The 26697-nt window shown below is 34.6% G+C and overlaps 1 protein-coding gene across 1 annotated transcript in view; it reads right to left on the reverse strand.

Annotated features, from left to right (window-relative positions):
• LOC136041514 (uncharacterized) overlaps positions 1 to 26697 on the reverse strand; it is a 56145-nt gene that overhangs the window by 21782 nt on the left and 7666 nt on the right. Inside the window, exons 2-6 of the mRNA XM_065726220.1 lie at positions 23527 to 23649; positions 14774 to 14968; positions 9184 to 9275; positions 4412 to 4535; positions 2620 to 2803 (exon numbers count right to left, since the gene is read on the reverse strand). Coding sequence (XP_065582292.1) covers positions 2620 to 2803; positions 4412 to 4535; positions 9184 to 9275; positions 14774 to 14968; positions 23527 to 23649 — 718 coding nt within the window. The remainder of the gene's footprint in view (positions 1 to 2619; positions 2804 to 4411; positions 4536 to 9183; positions 9276 to 14773; positions 14969 to 23526; positions 23650 to 26697) is intronic.

Here is a 26697-nt window from a genome sequence, read left to right on the forward strand (position 1 = left end):
TTACTCGTGCTTGTAGATTATGAGTCGAAGAAAGGAGCCGATACTGCAGAAGAAATTCTACGATTTTTGCGGAAGACTCGTATCAATGAAGAAAAACTGGCATTTCAATTCTATTATTTTGCAAGTGACACGAGTGGGCGCTTCCAGGGAACACAAGCTCACATTTGCAAGAGACTAGGAAGAAATATTCAATACCTCAGATGCTTAGCCCAAATAGGGAACATTATTGTTCTTTCTGCAGAGATTTGCAAAAGCCCTAAAAGCATCATTCAGTTTGCCGAGTTGTTCTCTCCAGTGAAGAAGAACAGACGAGGGTTGCCTTTAGTTTACAGAGCATTCAATTTTGCAAAAAGCTACTCAAGTTACATTGGTTGAAGGTGAACAAATATTTAGCAAGATGAATATCGTCACGAACAGATTGAGATCAATTATGGCAAACGATCGAGTTGACCATCTCATGCTCATAACATCAGTAAGAGATCTACGGGGACAAAAGGACCTCAACCTACTTTTAGAAAAGTAAAAAGTTTCTTTGGGTTTTCCTTAAAGTTTCCTTAAAGTTTCTTCGTCTTCATTTTGCTTTTATACCTGAGTTCTTCTCTATAATATATGACAATATTCCGCAGCTAATTAACATTATTTTAACACACACAAATAATGAAGCAAAAATGTCGGTTGTCGTTGGCACCAACGTGAATTCGTTGCCATATTTTAGATGCCCCCCCCTTCCCCAAAGCTAAAAGGCTAGCGACACCCCTGCTCTAGGTTAGAAGTGCTGAAACGCTATATCATGAACATACTCCCCTTTGTTCTATGATGTGACCAGGACTTCACTGGGTAGAAAGAAAACACAAAAGAATTTTCTTTTCACTTTTGCTTGTGGTTTTACGTTGTCATTCTGTAACGTAAGCTACTGAATAAAGAAACGTAGAACGATCTTAGTTAGTGAGGCAAAAATATTTTTATATCTTAAATGAAATGAATCGGCCTTTAATGGATCCCAAAGAATCATCGTTTTCACTTTTTAATTGTCTTTCACATTGCCATCCTGTACCAAAAGTGACTTTAGAATGTACAACGATCTTTGATCACCGAACATAACTACAAATCAGAAACACGATTACATTCTAAAATTTTCAACGAAGTGAATTTGTCCTTTTGCAAGCAGAAACAAAATACAAACGAATTGTATTTTGTTATTTGTGGTTTTATATTGCAAATCCGTCATATAAATAACAGATAAAAGATGGTCTTTGATTCATGTAGAGATGGTCTTTGATGGTCTGTAAAGATGGTCTTTGATCCATATCTTAAGGCAGTCCACTCATCAGAAAGAAGGTTACATACTCTACAAGTATTACGTAGACCAGTGTAATATGCATAGAGTGAGAAAGTTAGGTACATTAAACACAACCAGGAAAAGTACGTATAAAGAAACTTCTGTAACACAAAGCTTTCCTATCTTTTTACTTGCTTAAAATTTCACATAAGAGAACCAAAGATTAGACATACAGCTTTTTGTTAGTTTATGTTAGTTAGAAATTTAAATTTGATTAAATAATAAAATACAATAATAATTTTTTTAAATAATAATAAATTAAATAATAATTTAATTAATAAAGAAATTTGATTTGCATTGTTAGTTAGTTTTGTTACTTAGCATAAAAGTTCACACATGAAGACAGCACAGCTATTCAAAACTGTAAAACTATGATTATTCGAATTCCCTTTCTGATACAAGTAAGGGAAAAATGCGACTCACTTATCATGATTGATAACTTCGAGTTCTTTTCATATGCTTAAAATTTAACAAAGGAACAATCAGGTGAATCTTAACCTCTAATTATTTCTAACAGCTGAAAATTTTAAGAGCACGAGATCAGTAATTGGACTTTAAAGAAGTAGGGTTATTTGTCAAAGGGTACTTCCCTTTCTTATATGCGCAAAGGAATAATACCACTGAATAATATGAAATCATAAATTAAAAGACATTTTTACCAAAGATTCACAGGAAAGCTATCTCCCTTTTTCCACTCGAATGAGTTTTTTTGTTTTAAACATGCCAATCCACTATAAACCTGTTTTCTTTAAACTATCTTCTACTATTATGTTTTCCAGCCTTCTATCTACTATTATTTTTCTTTTATTCTATACAATTTTTACACTACTATTGTCTATTATTCTCTATTATTGTTTTCTGTTAACTATTACCTTGTACCTTTAAACTGTTTTATTTGCTTCCCTCTCAGAGAATTTGTTTCTTATCTTAAACAACTTATTGGCCAATAGCTTTGCAATCCCTTATGCTTTGAGGCAGATAATTGAGTTCCAACATCATTGATTATTAAGTCTTGGACGGTTTTCGGTGCAATATTCAAAGCTCAGCCACGGTCTAACAACTCCAAATGGGTGCCAGGAGAAATTAAGTGGGACGTACAAGAAGCATCGGATGACATACCCCCATCCCCAAAAAGCAGTCCTGACAAAAAGCAGATAATCAGGAGATATGAGTACCTCCACTGCATGACCATTAAACGTTTTCAGAAAAAATCAGGTACACAACGTAAAAAATGTCCATGTTAACACAGTGAGCTTTATTCGATCTCTAAAACAACCCACCTTCCTTGAAGACAACCATGAAGAGACACGTGCAGCTTACAGACTGAACCGCTATCTACACAAGCAGATGGAATGTATGCATATGCAATGGTATCCAGGTCGCTAGATGAAGCTACACCAGAAATGAATTGCGTTTGGTCAAACTCGTAAAACGTCCCTGCTAAAGTTGTAGAACCAGGAGCTCCTATGAGAAAACGAATGGTTAATTAGGGGTTTTCGACAAAATAATAACCTTTGTAGGTCTAACCCAGATTCATCAAAAGACACAGTTTGCTTCTAGTATCATCTCTGTAATACCAATTAAAGGAAATACGCAAAAATTAATATTATTATATAGCTTCAAATATCAATTATATTTTTTAAGTTTCAAATTATTCTTTATCAATAAAAAACAATCAACTAAAAAATAAATTCAATAAAAATGAAAATTATTATTAATATTAAATGACTATCAGCAGATAATGAAGTTCATTAATTGATCAAAATTTACTGTATGACATAATTTTCTATTTACAGTAAATAAATCACATTAACATTAAAGGTGCTAAATTAGAGATGATTTTAGCTGCTCAATTCAACGTTTGCTTACCCTTTTGCTTTTACTGTCTTATTTTCCCCTTGTTAGAATTCTGACCAAAAGCAATAAACACTTTGGAACTTTCTCTCACATGTACTCAGAAAATCAATCAGCCTTGCATGGCTCAGAAAATTCTTATTTTCGAATATACTAAGTGGTTGCCGTCAGATCACTTAACTATTTGTGAAACTCAAACGCTTGTTAAGTAATCAAAAATCAAACGCTTGTAAATTCTGTAGAAAATCAGGAATAAATCTCGAATATGACTGACGTTAATAACATCGAAACCTCAATATCCTAATATCAATATCAATGTCATATCAATAGAAATAATCAAACCTTGAATATCAAACAAACCAAACTGGTAGGGTTTCATTTCCCATTTACTGAAAACAAAATATATATTTTACATAGTTTTCACTATAACATTAGAAAAACTGTTTACTGCTCAACTTCTAGGAATTTAGTTTTTTCGCGTCAATATAACAGTAAATTATTATTCTTAGTTGAACTACATTTATATTATTTATATTGCAGCATGAGAAAATAATTTATAAAATGGTTATATGGACAAAACTAATATCAACAAGCTAGTGGAGAAATGTTTGTTTTAATGGTCCTAGCATATACCTTTCAAAAACGAACAATATACAACAAATGAAGCGGTGAGTCATGTGAAATTGAGGGGGGAAAGAATCTAATAAAGCAACGTTTGTCTGAAAACATCGAAGCAGAAGAAGTCAAAATTCTCGGAGATGTGTATGCAATCGTAGGGCCGCGAGTGTGGCAGATAAAGCTGTTATAAGGGAGGCCCAGGTATTAGGTACGGTCAACTGCGGTAATAACTGAGTCACAAAAATTAATGCTCTCTTATGAAAAATTTACTTGCCAATTAAAACAAACAACTTCCGATTATCGTATAATTAGATTAAAAACAAATAAAAAGGAATCAGGTAAATAAGGGTTCATATTTGGACAGTATCCCACATCTTAAAAAAGATTCAAGACTTATGATCATTCAATTTCCATTCATGAAATAATGATGTTTACAATTGAAATATAAATAAAAGCTATTTCTTACCGAATGGTCTAACAAGATTGCCACCATACAAGTAATTCAGCATTTCGTAAGCACCATTGTAGCCACAATCATTTATGAACGGGCTTTTAGTGGTGTCACATGCAATTGAAATATAAATAAAAGCTATTTCTTACCGAATGGTCTAACAAGATTGCCACCATACAAGTAATTCAGCATTTCGTAAGCACCATTGTAGCCACAATCATTTATGAACGGGCTTTTAGTGGTGTCACATGCAACTCCATAGCCGTCTGTTGGCTGTAAAGTAAACGTTTTTATAATAGAATCTCTGATAAAGGTGTCTTTACACCTAGACCGTATTAAAAGAAATTAGAAATAATAAAGATTTAGCTCCAGCATTTCATTTTGTACTTCTCATCTAGGCCTAGTAGTAACGCCTAGCATAATTAGTCTGACCAACCCTAAGTAGAGAAGCTACCCTAGTGGGGTGATTTTATCTTATCCCCTTGTATCCCTGGCCATGGCCTCGCTCTTCAAGTTAAAGTTTGACTATTTCTCTTAACTCTACTTTTTAAAACAGTAAAAAAATTTAGCGTAAAGAGCGGGGTGTTGAAGAGGAAAAGCCCCTTTCATGTATGGGGTAATTTCTGTTAGTTTTAAGTTTTAATGTTGCTCCTTACTTTCATTTAAAAAACTTGTTTTTTTTATTTAATTTCTGGACGTTTTTGAATTAAGTCATGTTTTGATCTTGGCTTTCCGAAAATAAATAATTAAAACAAGTTTGCATATTAATTTTTTTTTGGCTAAATGGCTCTCTCATACTTTTAATCGGAAGATTTTGAGAAAAAAGGAGCCAGGGAGGAGGCCTAGTTGCCCTCCAACTTTTCGATTATTTAAAAAGGCAACTAGAACTTTTAATTTTTTACGAACGTTTTCATTAGTAAAAAATATACGTAACTTACGAATTAACTTACGTAACGAACTTCTATATTCGTATGTTTTTATTGCGTATATGAGGGAGTTCACCCCTCGTCGATACCTCGCTCTTTACACTAAAGCTTAAATTTTGTCCCAATTCCTTAAGAATGACCTCTGAATCACAAAGGCCGTAGAATAAATAGTTGAAATTACTTAGAATACTTTAGCATAAAGAATGAGGTATTAAGAGGAGGTAAACCCCTCATATGCGTAATAATTTTTGTTCGGTTCAAGTCTTAATGCTGCTCCTTACTTTCAGTAGAAAAACACTTTTCATATTTATTTTTTCATTGTATTTTCAAATAGTGTTAGAAAATCCAGCGCCCCCTTCATTGAAATTCTCTTCCCCCATGAGAAGTTCCTCCATAGAAATATCCTCCCGCGTAACCCCCCTCAAATATCCCCCCCTCCCCCCTAAACCGAAAAAATCCCCCTGAAAACGTCTGTACACTTCCCAGTAACCATTACTATACGTAAACATAGGTCAAAGTTTGTAACTCGAGCCCCTCCCACGGGGACTGCAGGGGAGTAAGTCGTACCCAAAGCCATAGTTATTAGGTTTTTCGACTATGGTGAATAAAATGGCTGACTCAGAATTTTGATCCAGTGACTTTGGATAAAAAATGAGCGTGGGAGGGGGCCTAGGTGGCCTCTAATTTTTTTGGTCACTTAAAAAGGGCACTAGAACTTTTAATTCCGTTAGAAAGAGCCCTCTCGCAACATTCTAGGACTACTTGGTCAGTACGATCACCCCTGGAAAAAAAAAAAAAAAAAAAAAAAAAAAAAAAAAAAAAAAAAAAAAAAAAAAACACGCATCCGTGATCTGTCTGCTGGCATAAAATGTGAAATTCCACATTTTTGTAGATAGGAGCTTGAAAATTCTACAATATGGTTCTCTGATACGCAGAATCTGATGGTGTGATTTTCGTTAAGATTGTAGGAATTTTAGGGGATGTTTCCCCCTATTTTCTAAAATGAGGCAAATTTTCTCAGGCTCGTAAAGCTTGATGGATAAGACTAATCTTGATTAAACTTATATATTTAAAATCAGCATTAAAATGCGATTCTTTTGATGTAACTATTGGTATCAAAATTAAATTTTTTTAGAGTTTCAGTTACTATTGAGCCGGGTCGCTCTTTACTACAGTTCGTTACCACAAACTGTTTGATAATTGTTTGTTTTGCTTTTAAATTTGAAAAGAATAGTGGGCTACTGTCAAATTAATCAAGTGATTCCCATCCTTCCAAAGCGAATTAATTTTGATTTAAACCTGAGGAAAGATTTAAATCCCAAAATCAATATATTTAAAATACAATATAACTTGGAGCTTTCCATATGTTCCTTGGGTCAGTTTCACGACCATTAGTGATTGTTCATGGAAATGAAGACAAACTGAGAATTAGTAGGAAGGTTTTTTAACTGTATGAAAAAAAATTATTCTGGGATTCAAGATCAGCCAAACACTATTTTGATGTAAAAATTCCAACAATTACCAAATTTTGAAAATTTCTTATAATAATTTTCGAAAATATACACTGTCTAGGCATTCTGAGAAGCAAAAAAGTGGTAGGAAAGTATATTAACCAATTGATTCAGTGTTTTTGTTCAATATTGAATATTTGGTAATAGGAAATATTTTGCTTCATATGGAATATGTGGTACCTGTATGGTAAATTCACGTGTCCAGGGTACCAGTGTAACAATGATTACCACCTCCTGGAACTACCACAAGAATATATTTTGGGACAGCTCTTTTTTTATATACAATTCCAAGGCCCTAAACCAAAGAAGTAAATTTATTACAAATAACGTTTGCTTTGCTAAAAAGTATTCTTGATTGCTGTATCTTCTATACAGGTAGATAATATAGGCAGATAATATATTTGTTGGTTTTCCTTGGGTACTAGAAATATCTAGCTGCTATCCCGACTTACTATACATTTTGGTACAGAAATTAGCAAATTACTAAGAAGATGAATGTTTCTTAAAAAAAAGAATAGTCCCAGCTGACTTGGTTTATGTCCTGTACTTAGGAGCCAAAATTTGTAGGGACAAAATTTCGCCATCGTTACACAGTAGTTTCTAATTGATAGGTAAATCTGCAATATCCCCTCTTATTTTAACCTCTCTACCATTAGCTGCTACGATGCACCATTGCTCTCTTTCGTTCTGACTTTGAAGCAGAGAGAGAGAGAGAGAGAGAGAGAGAGAGAGAGAGAGAGAGAGAGAGAGAGAGAGAGAGAGAGAGAGAGAGAGAGAGAGAGAGAGAGAGAGAGAGAGAGAGAGAGAGAGAGAGAGAGAGAGAGAGAGTGAGAGAGAGAGAGAGAGAGAGATTTAAACAAAAATTGTTAAGGATGCCTTAAAACCGTTGCCCTCCTAATGTAGATGCTATATGTAGCAAAACTTAGGATTTTGGGATTATTGGATGGTTTGAGAGTATGTTACTGTTCTTCTTAGACCCCAGTTTTCATCAGGTGAAGCTGTTCTTGATGGCTGATCAAGAACAATGATGATAATGATGGCCCTCATTAGACCAGAGTATCTGGTAGATGAAATGATTCATGATCACTGATGACCTTTGTCCTCCTGGTGGAGATTCAATGTCTACCTATAAGACTTCAGTTTTGGGAACTATGGAAATCTGAGACTACTCGAGACCATGACACAGCTTTCATCAGACCCAATAATTGTTTATGATGTCTGGTGAGCATATTCCACTCTATGGAGATGCTGAATATAAAAAAAATTATTCAGCAATAGGAATTGTTAGACTACGAGTCGGTTGAATTTATTGTTTTGGATGGTCATGGATTGTGGATAGCGATTGTGGAGTCTGCATATAATTTTGTGAAGAATTACTTTATTTTGATATGTGTTTTTGTTATTACTCTATGGATGTTTGATATGTGCTTTTAGGGTTATTCAGTGCTTTTTATTTCTTTTTGTTTATTGTTTTGTATGTGCATGCATAAAAAGATGAAAATTCGCAAAGTTAGATTTTAATAAAAATAAATTAAAAGACGAAATACATTAGTTACTAAATTTTAAGCACTTACGAAGATAAGAAGTTTTTGAAAAGAACCACGAAAATAACCACATATCCCGGACTCCAGGATATATTAAGGTTGAAGGAGGAAATTGAAAAATATTTACATCCTTGCTTTAGCACAAATATTGTACAAGATTGTGTGGTGGGGCATATCATACATGAACAACTTTTGGTTGCAACTACTGCGCTTTGTTTTCTCGGGATACTTTAGACTGTTGGTCTGTACCAAATTTTTGGATTGCTTTGAGTAATTTAATGTCAGTATATTTTTACAGTTTTAAGTTGTATCTGGTGCTTTTAAATCAGTTGAAACAAGATTCCTGCTACCATTTTTTTTTATAATACTCGTACCTTGTACTGTTGTTGTTGAGTCTATTAAACGTAATCAATAATTAATAGCTGTCTTCTCGTAAATGCCCAGTAGTAATCGTCTCTTAAAATAGTTCCGTCCAACCATAAATTAGGATGCTACCACAATCTATTAGTCACACCACCGTCTCACACTTTACCCACTCTAGTGGGTATCCACTTTACCACACATGGCCCATTAAGGGTCTGTGCAAAATAACCCTTAATACCTATCACACTCAATAGACACCAAAACTATCTGCTTTTAATTTATAAGAGGAATGGTGTTAGTTGATTGTATGTTTAAAAAAAACAGACACATTTATTTCTTCACATCTCTGTCATTAATTGGTATTTTTATATGTTATTTTTTCTTCTGGGTCCATAGAGTCTCCTATCACCTTATTTAAGTTTATTGATGGTCTATTGATAAGGATCCTCTTTTTATTATTTATTATTTGATTCAAAATATGGAGCTCACTGTGAGAGAGTGTATAGTCTCTTGTATTTTGTTGTTGTGCATTTACTGCTAGTAAACGAGTCTGAACTTGAAACAGAAAGAGACTTACAAATCCATGTCCACTGGTTTTAGTCATTTCGGTCAAAAAATTTTCAGGTTTGACATAATTGGTATAGTAGTCAACTACTTTTTCACCAATTCCTGAAAAAGAATATTATTAAAATTCTCTACAGCTTTACATTAAATCAAGTAAAGGAAGAATCAAAAAGCCACTTATATCGTTATTTTGCAGTAGAGAAAAGAACTGGTAGAGTAAGGAAATAATAATTAGGAATCCAAATTAGGATTATAATTTGGATTCCAAAATTAGGATTATAATTTTGAATCCAAAATAGGATTCCTAATTTATAATCCGAAATAGGATTACTAATTTTGAATCCAAAATAGGATTCCTATTTTGGAATCCAAAATAGGATGATAATTTGGGATCCAGAATAGGATTCCTAGTTTGGAATCTAAAATAGGACTCTTAGTTGGGAATCCAAAACAAGGTTCCTGATTTGAAATCCTGAATAGAATTCGTAAGGTGGGATCATAAATAGGAAAAGGATACTGGAATCCATAATAATGATAGTTATTAAGTGTAGTTCTAAGAAAAATGGAGAAAAACGTATAGTAACTAATAACAATAAAAATTCATAGGAGCCATGGTTAATACAAAAATTAAACATCATAATAATTATAAACCAAAAAGATTCTTAGATCTAAATTGATGGATAAATATATTACAGAAAAGAGTCCGTATACATCCTCGCTGTCCTCACAAATTTTTACCAACTTCTAAAGCTCATGAGACTTCTATCGCTTAATTGATTGAATTACTTCTCAGATTTCATCACTGATATCAGAGGCTGCAGCCAGAGGTATAAGGCTTAATAAATTTGAAAAAAAACTCTTGATGAGGGTGGATATAAGTATCAGGCCGTACAAAAGTATCTACTACCTCTCGATGTAAAAGATTTTTATCTAAACCTTATTGTTCATGGTCTACCGCAAGAAGAGTCCAATAAAAAAAGTTGAAGGGAGCGTGATGAAACTAGTTGAAGAAGAACTGAGTCTAACTAGCGAATTATCAATAATAAAAAAAAATAGCTACTGGATTTCTTCATGTGCGAGTAATAAAACGAACATGAGTATCAAGCAAAATAATCAGGACGAGGAGTCCCTCGTATTTGTTTCATTAAACTCAGAGAGTGATGTCCAGGCGATAATGAACATTCTTAACAGGCTAAAAGGTAGTGGGATAATTACTACAGACCTAGCCCCTGCTCTTAACTTGATTCGGAGCTCCCTACTCTTGAAAGCAGGAATGCATCATAAGGGTATTAATGTGTGGTTAGAAGTTAATAAAGGTGATTCTTCTGATTGGGAAAAGATTGATTAGTTCGTTAATATTACATGTGCAGACAATTATTTATTGTGTTTGTTTACAGATAAAATGTCCGTGATTGAGGAATGAAACAAGTTCATTTTCAATGGTTTATGTCATGAATGGGAAAGTGACCATGAGTTAATGCTGGTGTTATTTTTTCCCGAATATTTACGTTTTTCTTTTGTTTTTGTTTAGTCTTTGTTTTTTTTTTTGGGGGGGGGGGTCTGGTTCATTTACTCTTTTTCTTTTTAGTTTCTTTAGTTTACTTTTCTTTTAGTATAACTTTTTTAGTTTACTTTTTCTTTAGTTTCTTTTTATTTTCGCCATCTTTCTTTTGTATTCTTCATAGCCCGAAAAATCCTGATCTGTTTTTGCATTATTCTTTTCAGTTGAAGAGCTGATATTTAACGAGTCGTGCCGTTGTCTTTCATATACAAGTTTGTCACTATAGAATTCCACCAGACGGCTTGACAAGTCCCAATGATTACAGCTGATTCTACTGGTGATGGGACATCGAGTAGTGCTGAAGACTTTGATATCCAATGGTTGGACCCATTATATTTATTAAAAATGTTGGTTTATTGTGGGTTTTTCAGAAAATGATTATGATATTTCAATTAGGTTCGTGCCAGTTAACAAGTATTTATTCCCTAAGTAGGTTAATGGGTATAATAATCCTGGTAAAATAAGGCTGGCAAGTTTAAACTACTGCGGGCTTATAAGTAGCTTGGGCCATTTATCTTCATTCCTTCCTCATCACCGAGTGGATATATTAGTGTTTGTAAAAAAAATGGATGATCAACTAGTCACTTAGCGAATATTACTGTTGTAATTTATTTCTAAGACTAGGAATTCTAGATCGAGAGGAGGCCTTGGTTTCATACTCACAGCGATATTTCTTGTGGAATTGTTGCAGATTTTGATTCAATATATGAAAAAACGGTGTATGAATTCCTGACTGCTAAGCTTGATTTTGGAAGTGATAAAGTTTTGTGTTGCTTCTTCTATAGATCACAAAGTTCTTCGGTGCAACATTTTATTAGTAAGTGGAATATATTTTCTTCTGTTGCAATTGAGTGGAGTCGGAAGATTACGTATACTGGGTATTGTAATATTGATATAAGTAATGTTAGTCATGCTCTTCCATCCACATATTATTCACCTTCGTCTGTTGTTTTTTTAATATTTTATCTTTCACTGGGCCTTTTTACAGCTTGCTGGATTCCAATTCAAGTTTTAAACTCGACAGCAACGATAATCTGCAATATTTTTAATAGTGTTGAATTTGACTCATGTGATATTATTGTTGATGACATGTCAGACCATTTTATGTTTCTAACGGAGATTCACGCATGTCGACAGGTGGCAGCTCTGATCAAGACAACTAGATGACTAGATAATACATCTCTTCAGCGATGGAATGAACTGCTGCTTAAAATTGACCTTACCATGCTTAGACTGCAATTATACGAATCGATCTTCACAATATTTTGTTCATGAATTCATCCAAGCGCTAAATCTGGCTTGCCTCAAGTCTTCAACCCGTTTAAGGCGCTACAATTGACCCAAAAAGCCTTGGATTACAAGAGGACAACTGAAGTGAATTCAATTAAGGAACAGGTTATATAGCAAATATTTGTCTCATTTAGATGAGATAAATCAAGCTTCTTTTCAAACAGTTTGTGGTAACGAACTGTAGTAAGGAGCGACCCGGCTCAACAGTAACTGAAGCTCTAAAAATAGAACTTTGATACCAACAGTTACATCAAAAGAATCGCATTTTAATTCTGATTTTAAATATGTAAGTTTCATCAAGTTTAGTCTAAACCATCATAAGTTAAGAGCCTGAGAAAATTTGCCCTATTTTAGAAAATAGGAGGAAACACCCCATAAAAGTCATAGAATCTTAACGAAAATCACACCATCTGATTCAGAAAACCCTGTTGTAGAGCTTTCAAGCTCCTATCTACAAAAATATGGAATTTTGTATTTTTTTTGCCAGAAGACAGATTACGGATGCCTGCTTATTTGTTTTTTTTTTCCAGGGGTGATTTTATCGACCCAGTGGTCTAGAATGTCGTGAAAGGGCTAATTCTAACGGAAATTAAAAGTTCTAGTGCCCTTTTAAGTGACCAAAACAATTGGAGGGCACCTAGGCCCCCTTCCACGGAGATTTGTTCCCCAAAGTCATAAGATCAAAATTTTGAGATATCCATTCTGTTCAACTTAGTAAAAATCTAATAAGTATGTCTTTTGGGACGACTTAATCCCCCACAGTCCCCAGGGGAGGGACTGCAAATTACAAACTTTGACCAGTGTTTACATACAGTAACGGTTATTGGGAAGTATACAGACGTTTTCAGGGGCATTTTTTTTGTTGGAGGGGGGGGGGTTGACGGGAGGGAGCTACTTGGGAGGATATTTCCTTGGAGGAATTTGCTATGCGGGAAGAGAAATTCCATGAAGGGGGTGCAGGATTTTCTAGCATTATTAAAAAATTACAATGAAAAAATGAATATGAAAAAAAAAATTCAACTGAAAGCAAGGAGCAGCATTAAAACTCAAAACGAACAGCAATTATTACACATATGAGGGATTTATCTCCTCCTAAATACCTCGCGCTTTACGCAAAAGTACTTTTAGTAATTTCAAGTGAGTTAATTCGTAAGGTACGTATGTTTATTACTAACAAAAACGTTCGTGAAAAAAATGAAAAATCTAGTTGATATTTAAGTAACCCAAAATTGGAGGGCAACTAGGCCTTCTTCCCTAACCCTTTTTTACAAAAATCGTCGAATCAAAGCTATGAGGAGTGTTTTTAGCAAAAAAAAAAAATTGATATGCAATTTTCGTTTTATTTGTTCATGTGCGGTGAGCCAAAATCAGAACATGCAATTCAAAAACGTTCAGAAATTAAATTAAAAAAAACAAGTTTTTTAACTTCAAATAAGAAGCGACATTAAAACTTAAAACGAACAGATATTATTCCGTATATAAAAGGGGTTTTCCCCTCCTCAACGCCTCGCTCTTTATGCTAAAGTCAAACTTTAGCACGAAGAGCCAGCGCCCTTTCCCTTAGTACAGCCAAAGATGTAGCCAAAAGTATGAATCATAGATATGCATTGGGGGGGGGGGGGTGATCTAAGCTGAAACTTTATTTGAAGCAGAAGTTTTGTTATCGCACAATGTTATTTATTCTTCCTTTTGCTGCTTGTACTCTTGATTTGTTCCTATTTTTGTCTGATGATATGTTACTTTGAAAGATTAATTTTATTCTATCTTCTCTATATGTTCTAAGTTATGCTTTATGCTGACTTCAAGCTACGCTCTCTCTTGGCTAGAATATTGAATAGAATTGATAGAATATAGAAATTTTGTCATAACCGATTAGTATAATTAAATATTTGTAGTGTCTAGTTCAGAATAGAACATAAGCGCCACTAATAACAACTTTAAAATAAAGAGTGAAAATTTGAGAAAAATTAAGACGGTGGCAGTCATCTTATAAGGAAAAAATAGTCAAGAATGCAAGATCAATATGATGAGAAGCTGGTATTATTTTCCACAATGCCTCCACAATGAAAGAGAGCCTGACGTTGAACCTGACGAAGAACCTGACGTTGGCTTTAAACACAAAAAGCTTGATCTCAAAAGTTCTGAAAGGCAGTCAATTACCAAAGCACTTGCAAACACCTAATGACTATAATTTAGCTTTCTAAAATACTTGCATTTTAGCATTAGTTAAAATTCAGTGGAAATAGAGGGAAACAGTTGTCCCCTTTATACGCAGTATAATGTCCCTTCTGATTCATAACGTTGCTCTTTATTCCCTCAAAACATAAGTATTTTATTAATTAAATATGATCCGAAGGTTGTGATATGACTGATGAAGCGGCCACAATGTGACTTCATTTCCCCCTTTTGGGGGGTTTTGAAGGGAGGAGGAGGCGTGCAACGTTATAGATTTCAAGAAAAGATGAATTAATTTTTCTTTTTTTTATAAAGCCTAATCCTCAAAAATACATGTTAGGTTGAGAATAAAATTACTTGTCTTTTAAATAGAAAGAGCAAGCAATTGTCTGATTTTATGCTGTAAATCCTTCGAAGATGAGAATTTGTTTAAATTGTTTCAAGCCGAATATCCACATGAAGACAAATATAGTATGTTTTCTAACCATGAGGATATATACTGACATCTACTAGCATAACATGGCCGCGTAGATTATGTCGTGTAAAACAGACTGTAACTATATGATATAAAACTTACCTGGGTACACTGTACGATCAGCAGTTCCGTGGAACACATATACTTTGTCATTTTGCATGTTTATAGTTGGATCTATACCCCCTCTATTCGCAAAATCTTCAGTTGCTTGAATCAAACTGTCAACATTCACTACTCCCGGTGTCGCCATGCAATATGTTGTTTGCAAAAACTGACCCTTAGCACAGTAATATGGAACTAAAAGTGAAAAAGATTTATGAAATGAATTGTTTATTAGTTATTACATGTTACCAAAGGGGTACTATTAGAATGGCACTATCCAAATGGCATTATATGACAGCCATGAATCATCATCTTTTGGGAGATTCCTGGGGATTTTTACCAACTGCCCGTAGAGATTTCACCAAGGACATTTACTTGGATATAATTCAACATTGTACTTGGAGCCGTTTCAGTGGGCCAGAGGGGGTACATGCCATGGGTAAAGAAAATCTATGTTATTTAAATTTCAAAGAAATAATCTAACGATTGTAATTTGTAGTTTTTGGTATTTTGTGTTGATTAAAATAAAGCAGAGGGTACAGTTGGGAGTAAGTACAAGCAAATTGAATCAAAGATTTTCACTTTTCCCATATCTTAATCACCATTTCTTGAAAATAAAAGCAGATGGACCATATTTTATTCATTTCAATGTTTTTTGCGATATTTCATTGCCAAAAATACTCGTATTTACAGGATTTGTCTTTCAATTAGAAGAAAAGCGATGCTGCTAAAGAAAATGGTGTCTAAAACAAGAAAATACAAAAATGCCAAAATTTTCTCTATCAGATTTCAAGTTCAACCCCAATCTGAATCACAAGCAATCAGTATTCCAATTAACAATCTTCCTTCTTGCTCTGAAGATTAAGTGAAAAAACTCAAGGCAAACGCCATTCCTAAGATATTGCAAATCTTCTAGTTTGGTGACATGGCAACATTCGTGATTTACCTCTCTACTTAACTGTGAATGGATCATAAGCACAGTAGGAGCCTATATGTTCAAAATATTCAAGTTTACGAAATGCAAAGTGTTTTATCCAGCCTCAGTCCCTCCCCCAAACACACCCTTTTTTGTTAGGAAGGGGGGTCAATTTACTTTGTTTGAGTATTTTCTTCTATTTCAAATGTTTGTCTATCCTTGTAATGAAGATATCTAAGAAAACGTTGCGACGAAAATATCTGTGTTATTATCCGGTTTTCAAGGAAAGGAATTTTTTTAATCGTCGTATTGAATTGTCGTAGGAATTGTCGTATTGAATGGTATTGTCGTATTGTCGTAGTATAATACGACGTATCGTCGTATTGAATCGTAATCGTATTGTCGTAGGAATTGTCGTATTGAATTGTCGTAGGAATTGTCGTATTGAATCGTATTGTCGTAGTATAATACGACGTATCGTCGTATTGAATCGTAATCGTATTGTCGTAGGAATTGTCGTATTGAATCGTCGTAGGAACTGTCGTATGCAGCAGATGTCGTATGTAATTTTAGAGCTTATTTACGGCTTTTATCACAATCCCCTGTTGGAAAAATTTCTGTCATTTTGGGTGAATTTGCTTATGTGCTTGGGTATGGAAAATACCCTGAAGTGCCTTTTAGGATTGACTCGAGGCTTTTTTCACATTTAGAATTAGCTAACGCCGAGATTTAAATAATACCAAGATCTATTGCATAAAAAGTTCAGCCAACATCAGACTCATTCAAAATAAGACATGTATAATTGACTAGTTTAGATTAGTTAAGAGAGATAATATTCACCAAATGATCAAATATATTGCGTCAAAATGAAAGGCTATTTCAAATCGTTTACTAGAACACTCGACCTAAAGCCTACCTTAAATCTAATATAAAACAAATGAAATGTATATTCATTGATAATAAATTTACATATTGAGACTTTGTAGTGTGATACTGTTTACCATTTTTATAAACAGCCACCTTCTTCTTCTTATTTTTATGAAGTCTGTGGATCAGTAGGATGTCCATTCACCTCTTAGACATTAAAGGAATATTTTCACTGATTATTGAAAGCTTATGGCGATATTCCTAGAAAAAAATCTGCCTGTTGATAACAAGCAACGTGTTGCTAGTAATAATGGCTTCTTTTCAGGATTGATATCATCAACCTATAAATAATAGCTTCCAATGCATGTGATAGGGAGCAATAGGGAGCAATTGTACCGCAAGAGATTAATTTGTACCGTCTGAGCAACGGGTTAAAACTTTTCGTAATAAGAAAAAAATCTGCATAAACTAAAGATTGAACAGATATCAGAATCTTCTTCTTCATCTTATGTTTATGAGGTCTGTGGATCAGTAGGATGTCCATTCACCTCTTACACATTAAAGGAATACCTTCACTGATTATTGAAAGCTTATGGCAATATTCCTAGAAAAAAAAATCTGCCGGTTGATAACAAGCAATGTGCTGCTAGTAATAATGGCGTCTTTTCAGGATTAATATCATCAACCTATAGATAATAGCTTCTAATTCATGTGACAGGGAGCAATTGATGAGAGCATCAAAAGTTATGGGGTATCTTTAATTGATGGCAGTAATTCCTCAGTCTCCTGGAATCGTTATCTCCTGGGATGCAGTCAAATAGCACATGTTGAGTGTCTGTTTCCACCGTCTGACAGCAATTTCTACATAGTGGGGAGAGGTGAATTCCCCATTTAAAAAGATCAGCGTTAAGTAAAATAGTTCCAGTTTTTAACTTATAGTAGATCGTATTAAAATCCTTAGACTTGAAAGGAGGGTACAAAAATCGCCACCTTCCTTTTCCATTAATATTTTTGTAATATCCTTTCTCAACTGTGATGTAATAATCGCTTTTATTAAAAACCATGTTTCTGTCCTTGGTGTTTACTGATAAACCTGATAAACTTTAGGTCTGATGCAGCGTGTGATTCTCTTTTAGATGTAATTTCTCCTTCTGATCTTGTTCCAACTATATTATTCGTTACTAGAATAGATCCCACCAAGGGATCTGCCCCACTAATTGAAAACAATTTTCTCTTTCTTACTCTCTCAACTTCAAGTTTTCCTAGTTTCTGTTTTTTGGATCAGAGAATTGTCCGACCATTTTTTATTTGTCTGTCAGTTATAGCCTCTACACTAAAATCATCCATGGAAGAACAAGGTGGAGAGGACTCTAGAGGCTTATATTGATGAATGTATTTCAGTATTTGCGTTAACTTGAAGTTCTTCATTTTACCAGCAATACATAGCAGCATGGGGGGGGGGTCCCAAGGAAGGAACGGGAAGGAGCAGCGTTCCTGGCGAAGCTACGATGCCCGTTTGTAATATTTCTTTTCCATCTATTTCTATATAGTGATATTTACGTATGTAACGTATGTGAAATACATACGTTACGTATGTAACGTATGTGAAATACATAACGTATGTATTTAATTCCCATTCGCTACCCAATTTATGTGGATTCGGTAGTTTTATCACACTAGTTCCCCCTAATTGAAATTCGGTGATTAAACGCGTTCATTTGGTTCCTATTCGTTATCGTATGCGGTGAATTCGGTAGTTGTATCGTAGTAGTTCCAGTCTTTTGCAAATTTGGTAATTTGACTTGTTCACTTGGCTTCCATCTGTTACCGATTTTTGGTGAACTTGGTAGTTCTATAGCACTAGTTCCACCTATTTGTAAATTCAGTGATTTAAGATGTTCATATATTTCCCTTTCGCAGCTACAGAACGAATTTGGTGAATTTGTTAGTTCTATCATTTGCAAATCGAGTAATTTGACATGTTCATTACAATCCATTGGACTCATATTGCAATTCATTAAAAATTCACTAATTTTGTTGTTGTAGGCAGTTTAAAAACAATGAATTTTGGTGGTCTTACTCGTCTTGGTTTGTCACTAAATTTGTCCAAGTTTTTTCTTGGCTCCTATTTGATCCGTAACTAGACTTGGAGAATTCGAGCATTAGGTCCATCCTGGTATTGAATTGCATTGGTTTGGATTAGTGTTGGGCGATATTGAACATTGATATCGATATATCGCACCAAAATTTATATCGAAACGTAAATATCGATATCGAAAACGATGTTATTTCAGCTTTTTTTTTGTATCTATTGGTGAATATCCAGCAAAAAAGATCCAACAGAGAAAATTGTTTCGTAAATGGTCGAGGAGAAGAATAATGTATTCCATCCATTGACTCATCTTTGCTCATACACAACATGCACAGCTGTATAATTTGGCATAGCCTGTTCGCAAACTATGTTTAGTGAGGACTCTCAAATGTTGCTGAGAACCTCCGAAAGATTTGGCTAGATAAAATACCTTCTAGGCTTATAGGCCTTGCTATTTAATCTGTTCTGTAAGTTTTTCCACCCCCTTTCGACGTCTCTTACGAATTGGAGTTACCATTCCTTCATCTTACCCAAGTTAGGTGTACAGCACCTTCGGAAAATAGTAAAAAAAAAATTATTAGACTCTATTTTTGTCAGTCATTTAGCCAGTTCGAAACGAGTTTGAAAAGAGAGGCGAAGTAGAATTTTGTGCATAGTTACGTTTGTTCTGAGTAACGTACTCGTGGTTTTGTGAAATTAGCTTGGATGGTAGTTGTTCTGATATTTTCTTTGAAATTTCCAAGTGAAATTCTCAAGTAAGAAGCGTAATGTCTCTGTAACCAGACCCAACCGTATAGCCATCAAATGCTGTTAATGTGATACTAAAATAAATAAAGATTATTCCACAGTCGTATTCAAAAGGATCTTGAAGAATCACCAAAGTATGTGATTGTGCCGTTGTTTAAAGACCCGCTTACGGTGTCAAAAAAGCAAAAGCGATATTACAGTATTACGGTTATTATAGCTTTTGTCAGTGAAAGTACTTTGTATGGCGATAACTGCCTCATCAATATCTAAAACCCTGCCAGTATCTGATGACACAATAGTGAGTGGAGATACGGGTTTACAATTAATATTTTAAAGCATGAAATCTTTTTTCAGCGCAATAAATATTGACCAGAACTTTGCTCTGGACGTCTTTAAAGGGGTTAAACAAGCCCGCCATTTCTGGGCGTTGGGTGGATGGGCGACATTTTGAATCCTTGGAAATAATTTGCTTGTAAAAGAGCATTAGTATTGCAGTGATCTCACCATCTCCACCCATTTTGTTTACCGTTCTTCGTTCTTTTGATCTGTTCATCACTTCTTATTTTTGCTAATATGAATTTACTTTCCATTATTACATTCTTTAATTTCACAAAAAAAAATATTTGTAGCTATGATTTTAGCACTCAATTCGGAGAATACTCTTGTTCAAGCATATTATAATTTATTAGATCATCAGTGCATCATTGAAAGTTAAAGCTACCACCAATGATCCATCGGTAGCTGGCGTTAACCCCCCCCCCCGGAAAACACCCAACGCAAAAAATAGCCCTGAGGAGAATACCCCTCCCCCCTGTGGAAAATAGTTTTATATTTTGTTTTGTACCTCCACCCCCGAAACCCTCCCTCCAACAAAAATCCTAGCCACGGATTTTTTTACAAATTTATTTGGATTTTTTATTTGATTTATTTTATTAGTTATTTATTTATTTATTTTTTTATTATATTATTATTTAATATTTATTATTTTTTTATTTTTTTATTTTATTTATTTATTATTTACTTGATATTTATTAATATTTATTATTGTTTAATAATTTATTATATATCATTATTTTAATATATTTATTATTTATTTATTGTTATTGATTATTTATTATTTATTTGATTTTGATCCTTTGGAACAGTGTGACTTGTCTCATACAGTTCAAAAGTAGAAAGGAATGAAAAGTTGACGAGAGACAGATTAGTTGTCACCCATAGACGTTAACAGAGCGGCATTTTTCGCTGCAAAAACAAAAGGAGGGCCTAGACTCAAAATATCCATGAATAATTTACGTCATTTGCGTCAAAATGCACGAAACAGAAGTAGTATCTATTCAGTTAGGTCTGCTGGAGATGGGATATCTAAAATTTAGTTAGTTACAAAAAAAATATATAAATATCTTTTGACAAGTTCTTTGAGGTTTTCAAAGAAGATTTAATTTTGCACAAGGATGTGAAGAAACGTTCGTCAAATATAAACTACAATTAATGAAGCTCTTTCTTGCAGGAAATTTGAGTCGCTCTCTTTGCTGCATTGTTGGAACACTGACAGGAACGGTATGGAAAGAAAGTTTGCTTAAATTCTTCTATCAAGTATTTTGTAACTAGTACCTCCTCCAGGGGGCTCACCTGCAAAAGCAGTAAGGGGCATTTTCCTAAAGGATCAATCTTTCCTTTCTTTCTTTTACTAATGATGGAGTTGAAGCTGCTAATATAGTTTCTAATCCATCTAAAAGTCAGTTTACAGATCCTAGGATTTAATTGCAGTTCTCCTCAAAAGGATTTTTCCTTTTGGTTTAAGAGCTTTATGGAGCTTTTTTGGGAGCTTTTTTATGGGAGCTTTTTGGTTTAAGAGCCCACTTTACACCTGATTAATTACATCAAATTTCTTAAAGCATTTTATTATAAAAAAAAAAAGGATGTGAGAAATGGTGTAAAAATGATTCTTAAAGAAAATGGTGTGTTTCCCCTGAACTTTGTAGCCTAAAGCAGCTAAAGTTATCCCATGACACGAAAAATTAGATACCTCAGAGTTTTCAAACCTATGATCTAATTCCGTTCTACAGACGGTGTAAGAATTCCTTCTAAGGTGTCACAAGACTTTCTTTATTTATTCTAGGCTATATCTGTGGGTTACTATATCTTTTAGTAACCTACTCCCTTGTGTTATCAGTAAGGTTTCAGCCTTCTTTCTCAACCTTGTAAACTTTCATTGATCGAACAAGTTTCTGTGAATTAGCATGCATTTTCATATATGTCATATTGTCATATTTTCTTCCTGTCTCTTCAGTCTTCCCAAAACAGAACAGCTTTTCTGCTCTACTTGAAAATATGATCATTTCTTCTTCTTAGGTTTAGTCCTTCCTTTTTTCCTCATTGGATAAAAATAAATATACATTCTGGTCTTGTTTTTACTGCATTTTAAGGTTTCTGTTTTGTTTCTCACTTCGGTAGTTTTATATAAGTACTTTTTAGTGATTTTATAACTTTAAAGCGGGCAATAAAACACATTAGTTCATTCATAAAGTCAAAAATTGCTGTTCCAGCATATAATCTTTAAGAAAACAAAGAAACACCGCAAGTTTAGCATGCCACTCAGCATACAAAGGAGCTCATATAGTTGTACTTACTTGTACTTGTGGCGGGAGTCAGGCGTTTCCGCCTTGCCCAGCATCCAGGATCCTTGTGACCTCTTTGGACCAGGTTTTACGATCTTCTGCCAACTGCGAACGGGAGCCACTGGGCCAACCATCTATGTCCAAATTTCTTAAAGCCAATAATGGGATCCAGGTCAGACTTGATAAAGGTCCACCAGTTCTTCTTTTGCCCTCCTTCATGCCTGTTCCAAGAGTCGTAGGGCTCAACTAGAAGGATTCGACGGGGCAGATATTCTGGTGGTCTTTGCAGGACGTGACCTGCAAAGACCACCAGTGGTAGCAACATCTCTTCTAATCTTGCAGAGTTGGCAAATATCGGAGTTAGATATACGATCTTACTGGCGAATTCTAAGTATTTGGCGTAAGGATCCATGTTCGAAAGCAGCTAGTGCTCTCTCGTGTTGAAGCTTCAAGGATCCATGTTCGAAAGCAGCTAGTGCTCTCTCGTGTTGAAGCTTCAAGGATCCATGTTCGAAAGCAGCTAGTGCTCTCTCGTGTTGAAGCTTCAAGGACGCTCTGTTGAAAGCAGCTAGTGCTCTCTCGTGTTGAAGCTTCAAGGACCAAGTTTCGCATCCATAGAGGTCGGATGGTTCGGATCATGGCCGTATAGATTCGACTTTTAGTCAGACCGGAAATTTCCGGCTCAAAGGGGCTTTCGAAGGAATGCGAAAACAAACTGCGCCTTATATATTCTTTGCTGGATGTCTAAGTCTGAAGAGCCATTACTTGTCCATTGTTAGGTTACCATGTCCTAATCACTCAAGGTCTCCTTACTGCTACGTTATTATTCATGGCGAGTTGTTTTCGCTAATACCCCTCATTTTTTAGTCGATTCCACTTTGGTACTCTATCCAAATCAGAATCTCCATCCCCACTTCCTTTAAAATTAACTTTAGAGATTTTTGATTTTTCTATTGTTACTGCTAGTCAATATTTTTTATGATCCGATTAGCTTTGATTGTTTAGGTGTGTTATTCAATGATTTCTCTACTTTCTCTACTTTCATGTTATCTCTTTAATTTGTGTTTTTTACTGTATTCTAGCGTGCATTTTCTTCTTCAATATCTGATGTTGAACAGGATTTTCTGAGTATTTTTTTTTTCGCCTTCAATATATTCTAGCGCATTCTAGTGTATATTCTATGTTACTACAGTATTCTTGTGTTTTGTTTTGTTTAAGATTTAGCCACCAATTAGATAAGCTCCTGGGGCCAAACAACCATAAGTAGTAATTTTTACAATTTTCTAGGATGAGTAAAATGAAAAATGATAGATAATAGGAACTGACTTCACACTAACACCCGAAATTTGGGTCTCAATATCTATTCAGTCTTAAATATAGATATTCATTCTCCGTATTTATTCTTGTTGACATTAAGTATCACTATTGGAGTCATCAAGCATGAAATGTCACTAGGAATAAAAAAAATATAAAATAAAAAACGAAAAAGGAGAAAGGAAAATAAACTTACTTCCAGCAAATACACCAACTCCAGTAAATAGTTCAGAGAAGGCAACATGAAGTTGAACAGCCATAGCACCCCCCGACGACAATCCTGACACAGTAATTCCATTTCGGTCAACCGTATATGTCCCTGTTAATAATGCATACAAATATTATTTTGCAAATTTAATCTAAAAATGTTTCAATCGGTAATAACAATCTAATACCAAAATGTACGCACAATTTTAAAACCTACATGGAGTATTCACTAAATTCTGACCTTTGACTCCCAGGTAGCGGCTTTAAATCGGGATTTTAACTCGGGATAGCAGCTTACTAATTCAAAAACCCAGTGTAAGTAAAAAAAATTCAATAATAGAATTTCAGTAAAAAAACAGCTCAGATGTTGTGTCTCATTGTGCATAAGGTGGAGCAGCCATTAATATTTTTTTAAATAATGTTTAATTCTTATAATTTCACATTTTTTAAATTCTGACCTTTGACTCCCAGGTAGCAGCTTTAAATCGGGATTTTAACTCGGGATAGCAGCTTACTAATTCAAAAACCCAGTGTAAGTAAAAAAAATTCAATAATAGAATTTCAGTAAAAAAACAGCTCAGATGTTGTGTCTCATTGTGCATAAGGTGGAGCAGCCATTAATATTTTTTTAAATAATATTTAATTCTTATAACTTCACATTTTTGGATTCTGAATGGGGCTATTTATAAGTAATATATCAATCTTGATTTGCTCTCTATTTACTTTATATATACTATTGAGCCTCGTTTTCTAAGCTTTACTCTCTTATTAAGTAATGATTCCATTTGGATCCTGTGTACATGGAGGCGTCATCATGTCACCCGCATTCCTTTAGTGATTACCCTGAGGATCTTTGCTTCGCCTGTGGCTGCAAAGTCTTCAGATGTCGTCGCGGAGAGGCACCGTTGTAGCCGTATGTGCCAACCAGCATGGAAGGAAATAAGTCTAAGTAAATAAGCTGCCTAGGGGACCGAAATTAGCAACTGGCCTCCCTATTTTTAAGACCTTTACATTTCTTGGGTAGCAGAAAACCGAGTTGCTGCTCCAATTTCAGAAATGAAACTATTAAGTTCGCTTAGACAGCAGATTTGCTAAATTACCAATGGCAATACTATTGAAATCATTGTTCATTGGTTAAGTAGAAACTTATACAATTATTAAATATAAAAAAAAGTTTTTTTTACCTGCAAGTAAGGAGTGGCATAAAAACTTAAAACGAACAGAAATTATTCCGTAAATGAAAGGGATTATCCCCTCCTCAACGCCCCGCTCTTTACGCTAAAGTTTGACTCTTTCTCACAACTCTAATTTTTTAAAAACAAAAAACTTTAGGGTAAAGAACGAGGCGTTGAGGAGGGGACAACCCTTTCATATACGGAATAATTTCTGTTCGTTTTAAGTTTTGATGTCGCTCCTTACTTGCCGTTAAAAAAAACTTGCTTTTTTTATTTAATTTCTGAACGTTTTTGAATTAATGAATGTTTGGATTTTGGCTCACCACACATGAATAATTAAAAGGAAATTTGCATATTATTATTTTTTGGCTAAATGCCTTTCTAATTGTTTTAATCAGACGATTGTGATAAAGAAAAGAGGTGGGGGAGGAGGCCTAGTTGCCCTCCAATTTTTGGTAACTTAAAAAGGCAACTAGAACTTTTATTTTTTTACGAACGCTTTTATTAATAATATAAATATACGTAAATTACAAATTAACTTACGTAACGAACTTCTATATTTGTATTTTTTTTACGTATATGATACTTCTCTCTTTCCCTCTCTCCCCTCCTAAATCCCCTCGTCAATACCTCTCTCTCTCTCCTCGTCAATACCTCTCTCTTTACATTATAGCTTGAATTTTGTCCCAATTCTTTAAGTATGACCCCTGAAACACAAAGGTCGTAGAATAAATAGTTAAAATTACTAAAACTAGCTTAGCGCAAAAAGCGAGGTATTAAGGAGACGAACCCCTTTAAGTTTTAATGCTGCTCCTTACTTCCAGTTGAAAAAGACATTTTTTTTTTTATTTATTTGGTCATTGGTTGTTTTTTTTTTTAAGAATGCTAGAAAATCCTGCACCCCCTTCATGGAAATTCTCTTCCCTCATGATAAATTCCTCCATGGAAAGATTTTCCTACGTGACCTCCCACCCCCCACCGACCCATCGTCCCCCCAACGCGAAAAAGGCCCCCTGAAAACGTATGTACACTTCCCAATAACCATTACTATATGTAAACAATACTCAAAGTTTGCAACTTGCAGCCCCTCCCCCGAGGACTGGGGGAGATTAAGTCGTCCTCAAAGACACAGTTATTAGGTTTTTTGACTATGCTGAACAAAATGGCTATCTCAAAATCTTAATCTGGTGAGCGTGAGAGGGGGCCTAAGTGCCCTCCACTTTTTGGGGTCACTTAAGAAGGGCACTAGAACTTTTAATTTCCGTTAGAATTAGACTTCTCGCGAAATTCTAGGACCACTGGGTCGACACTATATTTTTGTAGATAGGAGCTTGAAAGCTTGGGGCTTCTATAGTAATGTTCTCTGATACGCTGAATCTGATGGTGCGATTTTTGTTAAGATTCTATGACTTTTAGGGGGTATTTCCCCCTATTTTCTAAAACAGCACAAATTTTCTCAAGCTCGCAACTTTTGATGGGTAAAACTAAACTTAGTGAAACTTATATATTTAAAATCAGCATGAAAATACGATTCTTTTGATGTAACTATTAATATCAAAATTCCGTTTTTTGGAATTTCGGTTACTATTGAGCCGGGTAGCTCCTTAAGTACAGTTCGTTACCACGAACTGTTTGATATATGTCTTAAAGAAGTAGGAGCACACAGGAGCTCAATTTTCAGAGGTACCTCTAGTAAAGGCCATACGGCTTCAATGTTTTATTATTTATTTATTTATAATTTTTTCCCAGAGGCACTTCATATAAGAGTCAAAAGTGACCAGAGGGCAATTAGCACCCCCACACCCTTTTTCCACAAAATAAATCTAATTGAAATTTTGAGATAGCTATTTGGTTAAAAATATTTCAGATGTCAGATAATAAAAACTCCGTGGTCAACAAAACCCCCAGGGCCCGGAGCAATGCGTTAGTAGAAATGCCCTAGGGGCATATATGATTCTTATAGAAGGGATGCTTGTATAAACTTC

Source organism: Artemia franciscana, unplaced genomic scaffold, assembly GCF_032884065.1.
Source record: "Artemia franciscana unplaced genomic scaffold, ASM3288406v1 PGA_scaffold_23, whole genome shotgun sequence".
Classification (NCBI taxonomy): domain Eukaryota; kingdom Metazoa; phylum Arthropoda; class Branchiopoda; order Anostraca; family Artemiidae; genus Artemia; species Artemia franciscana.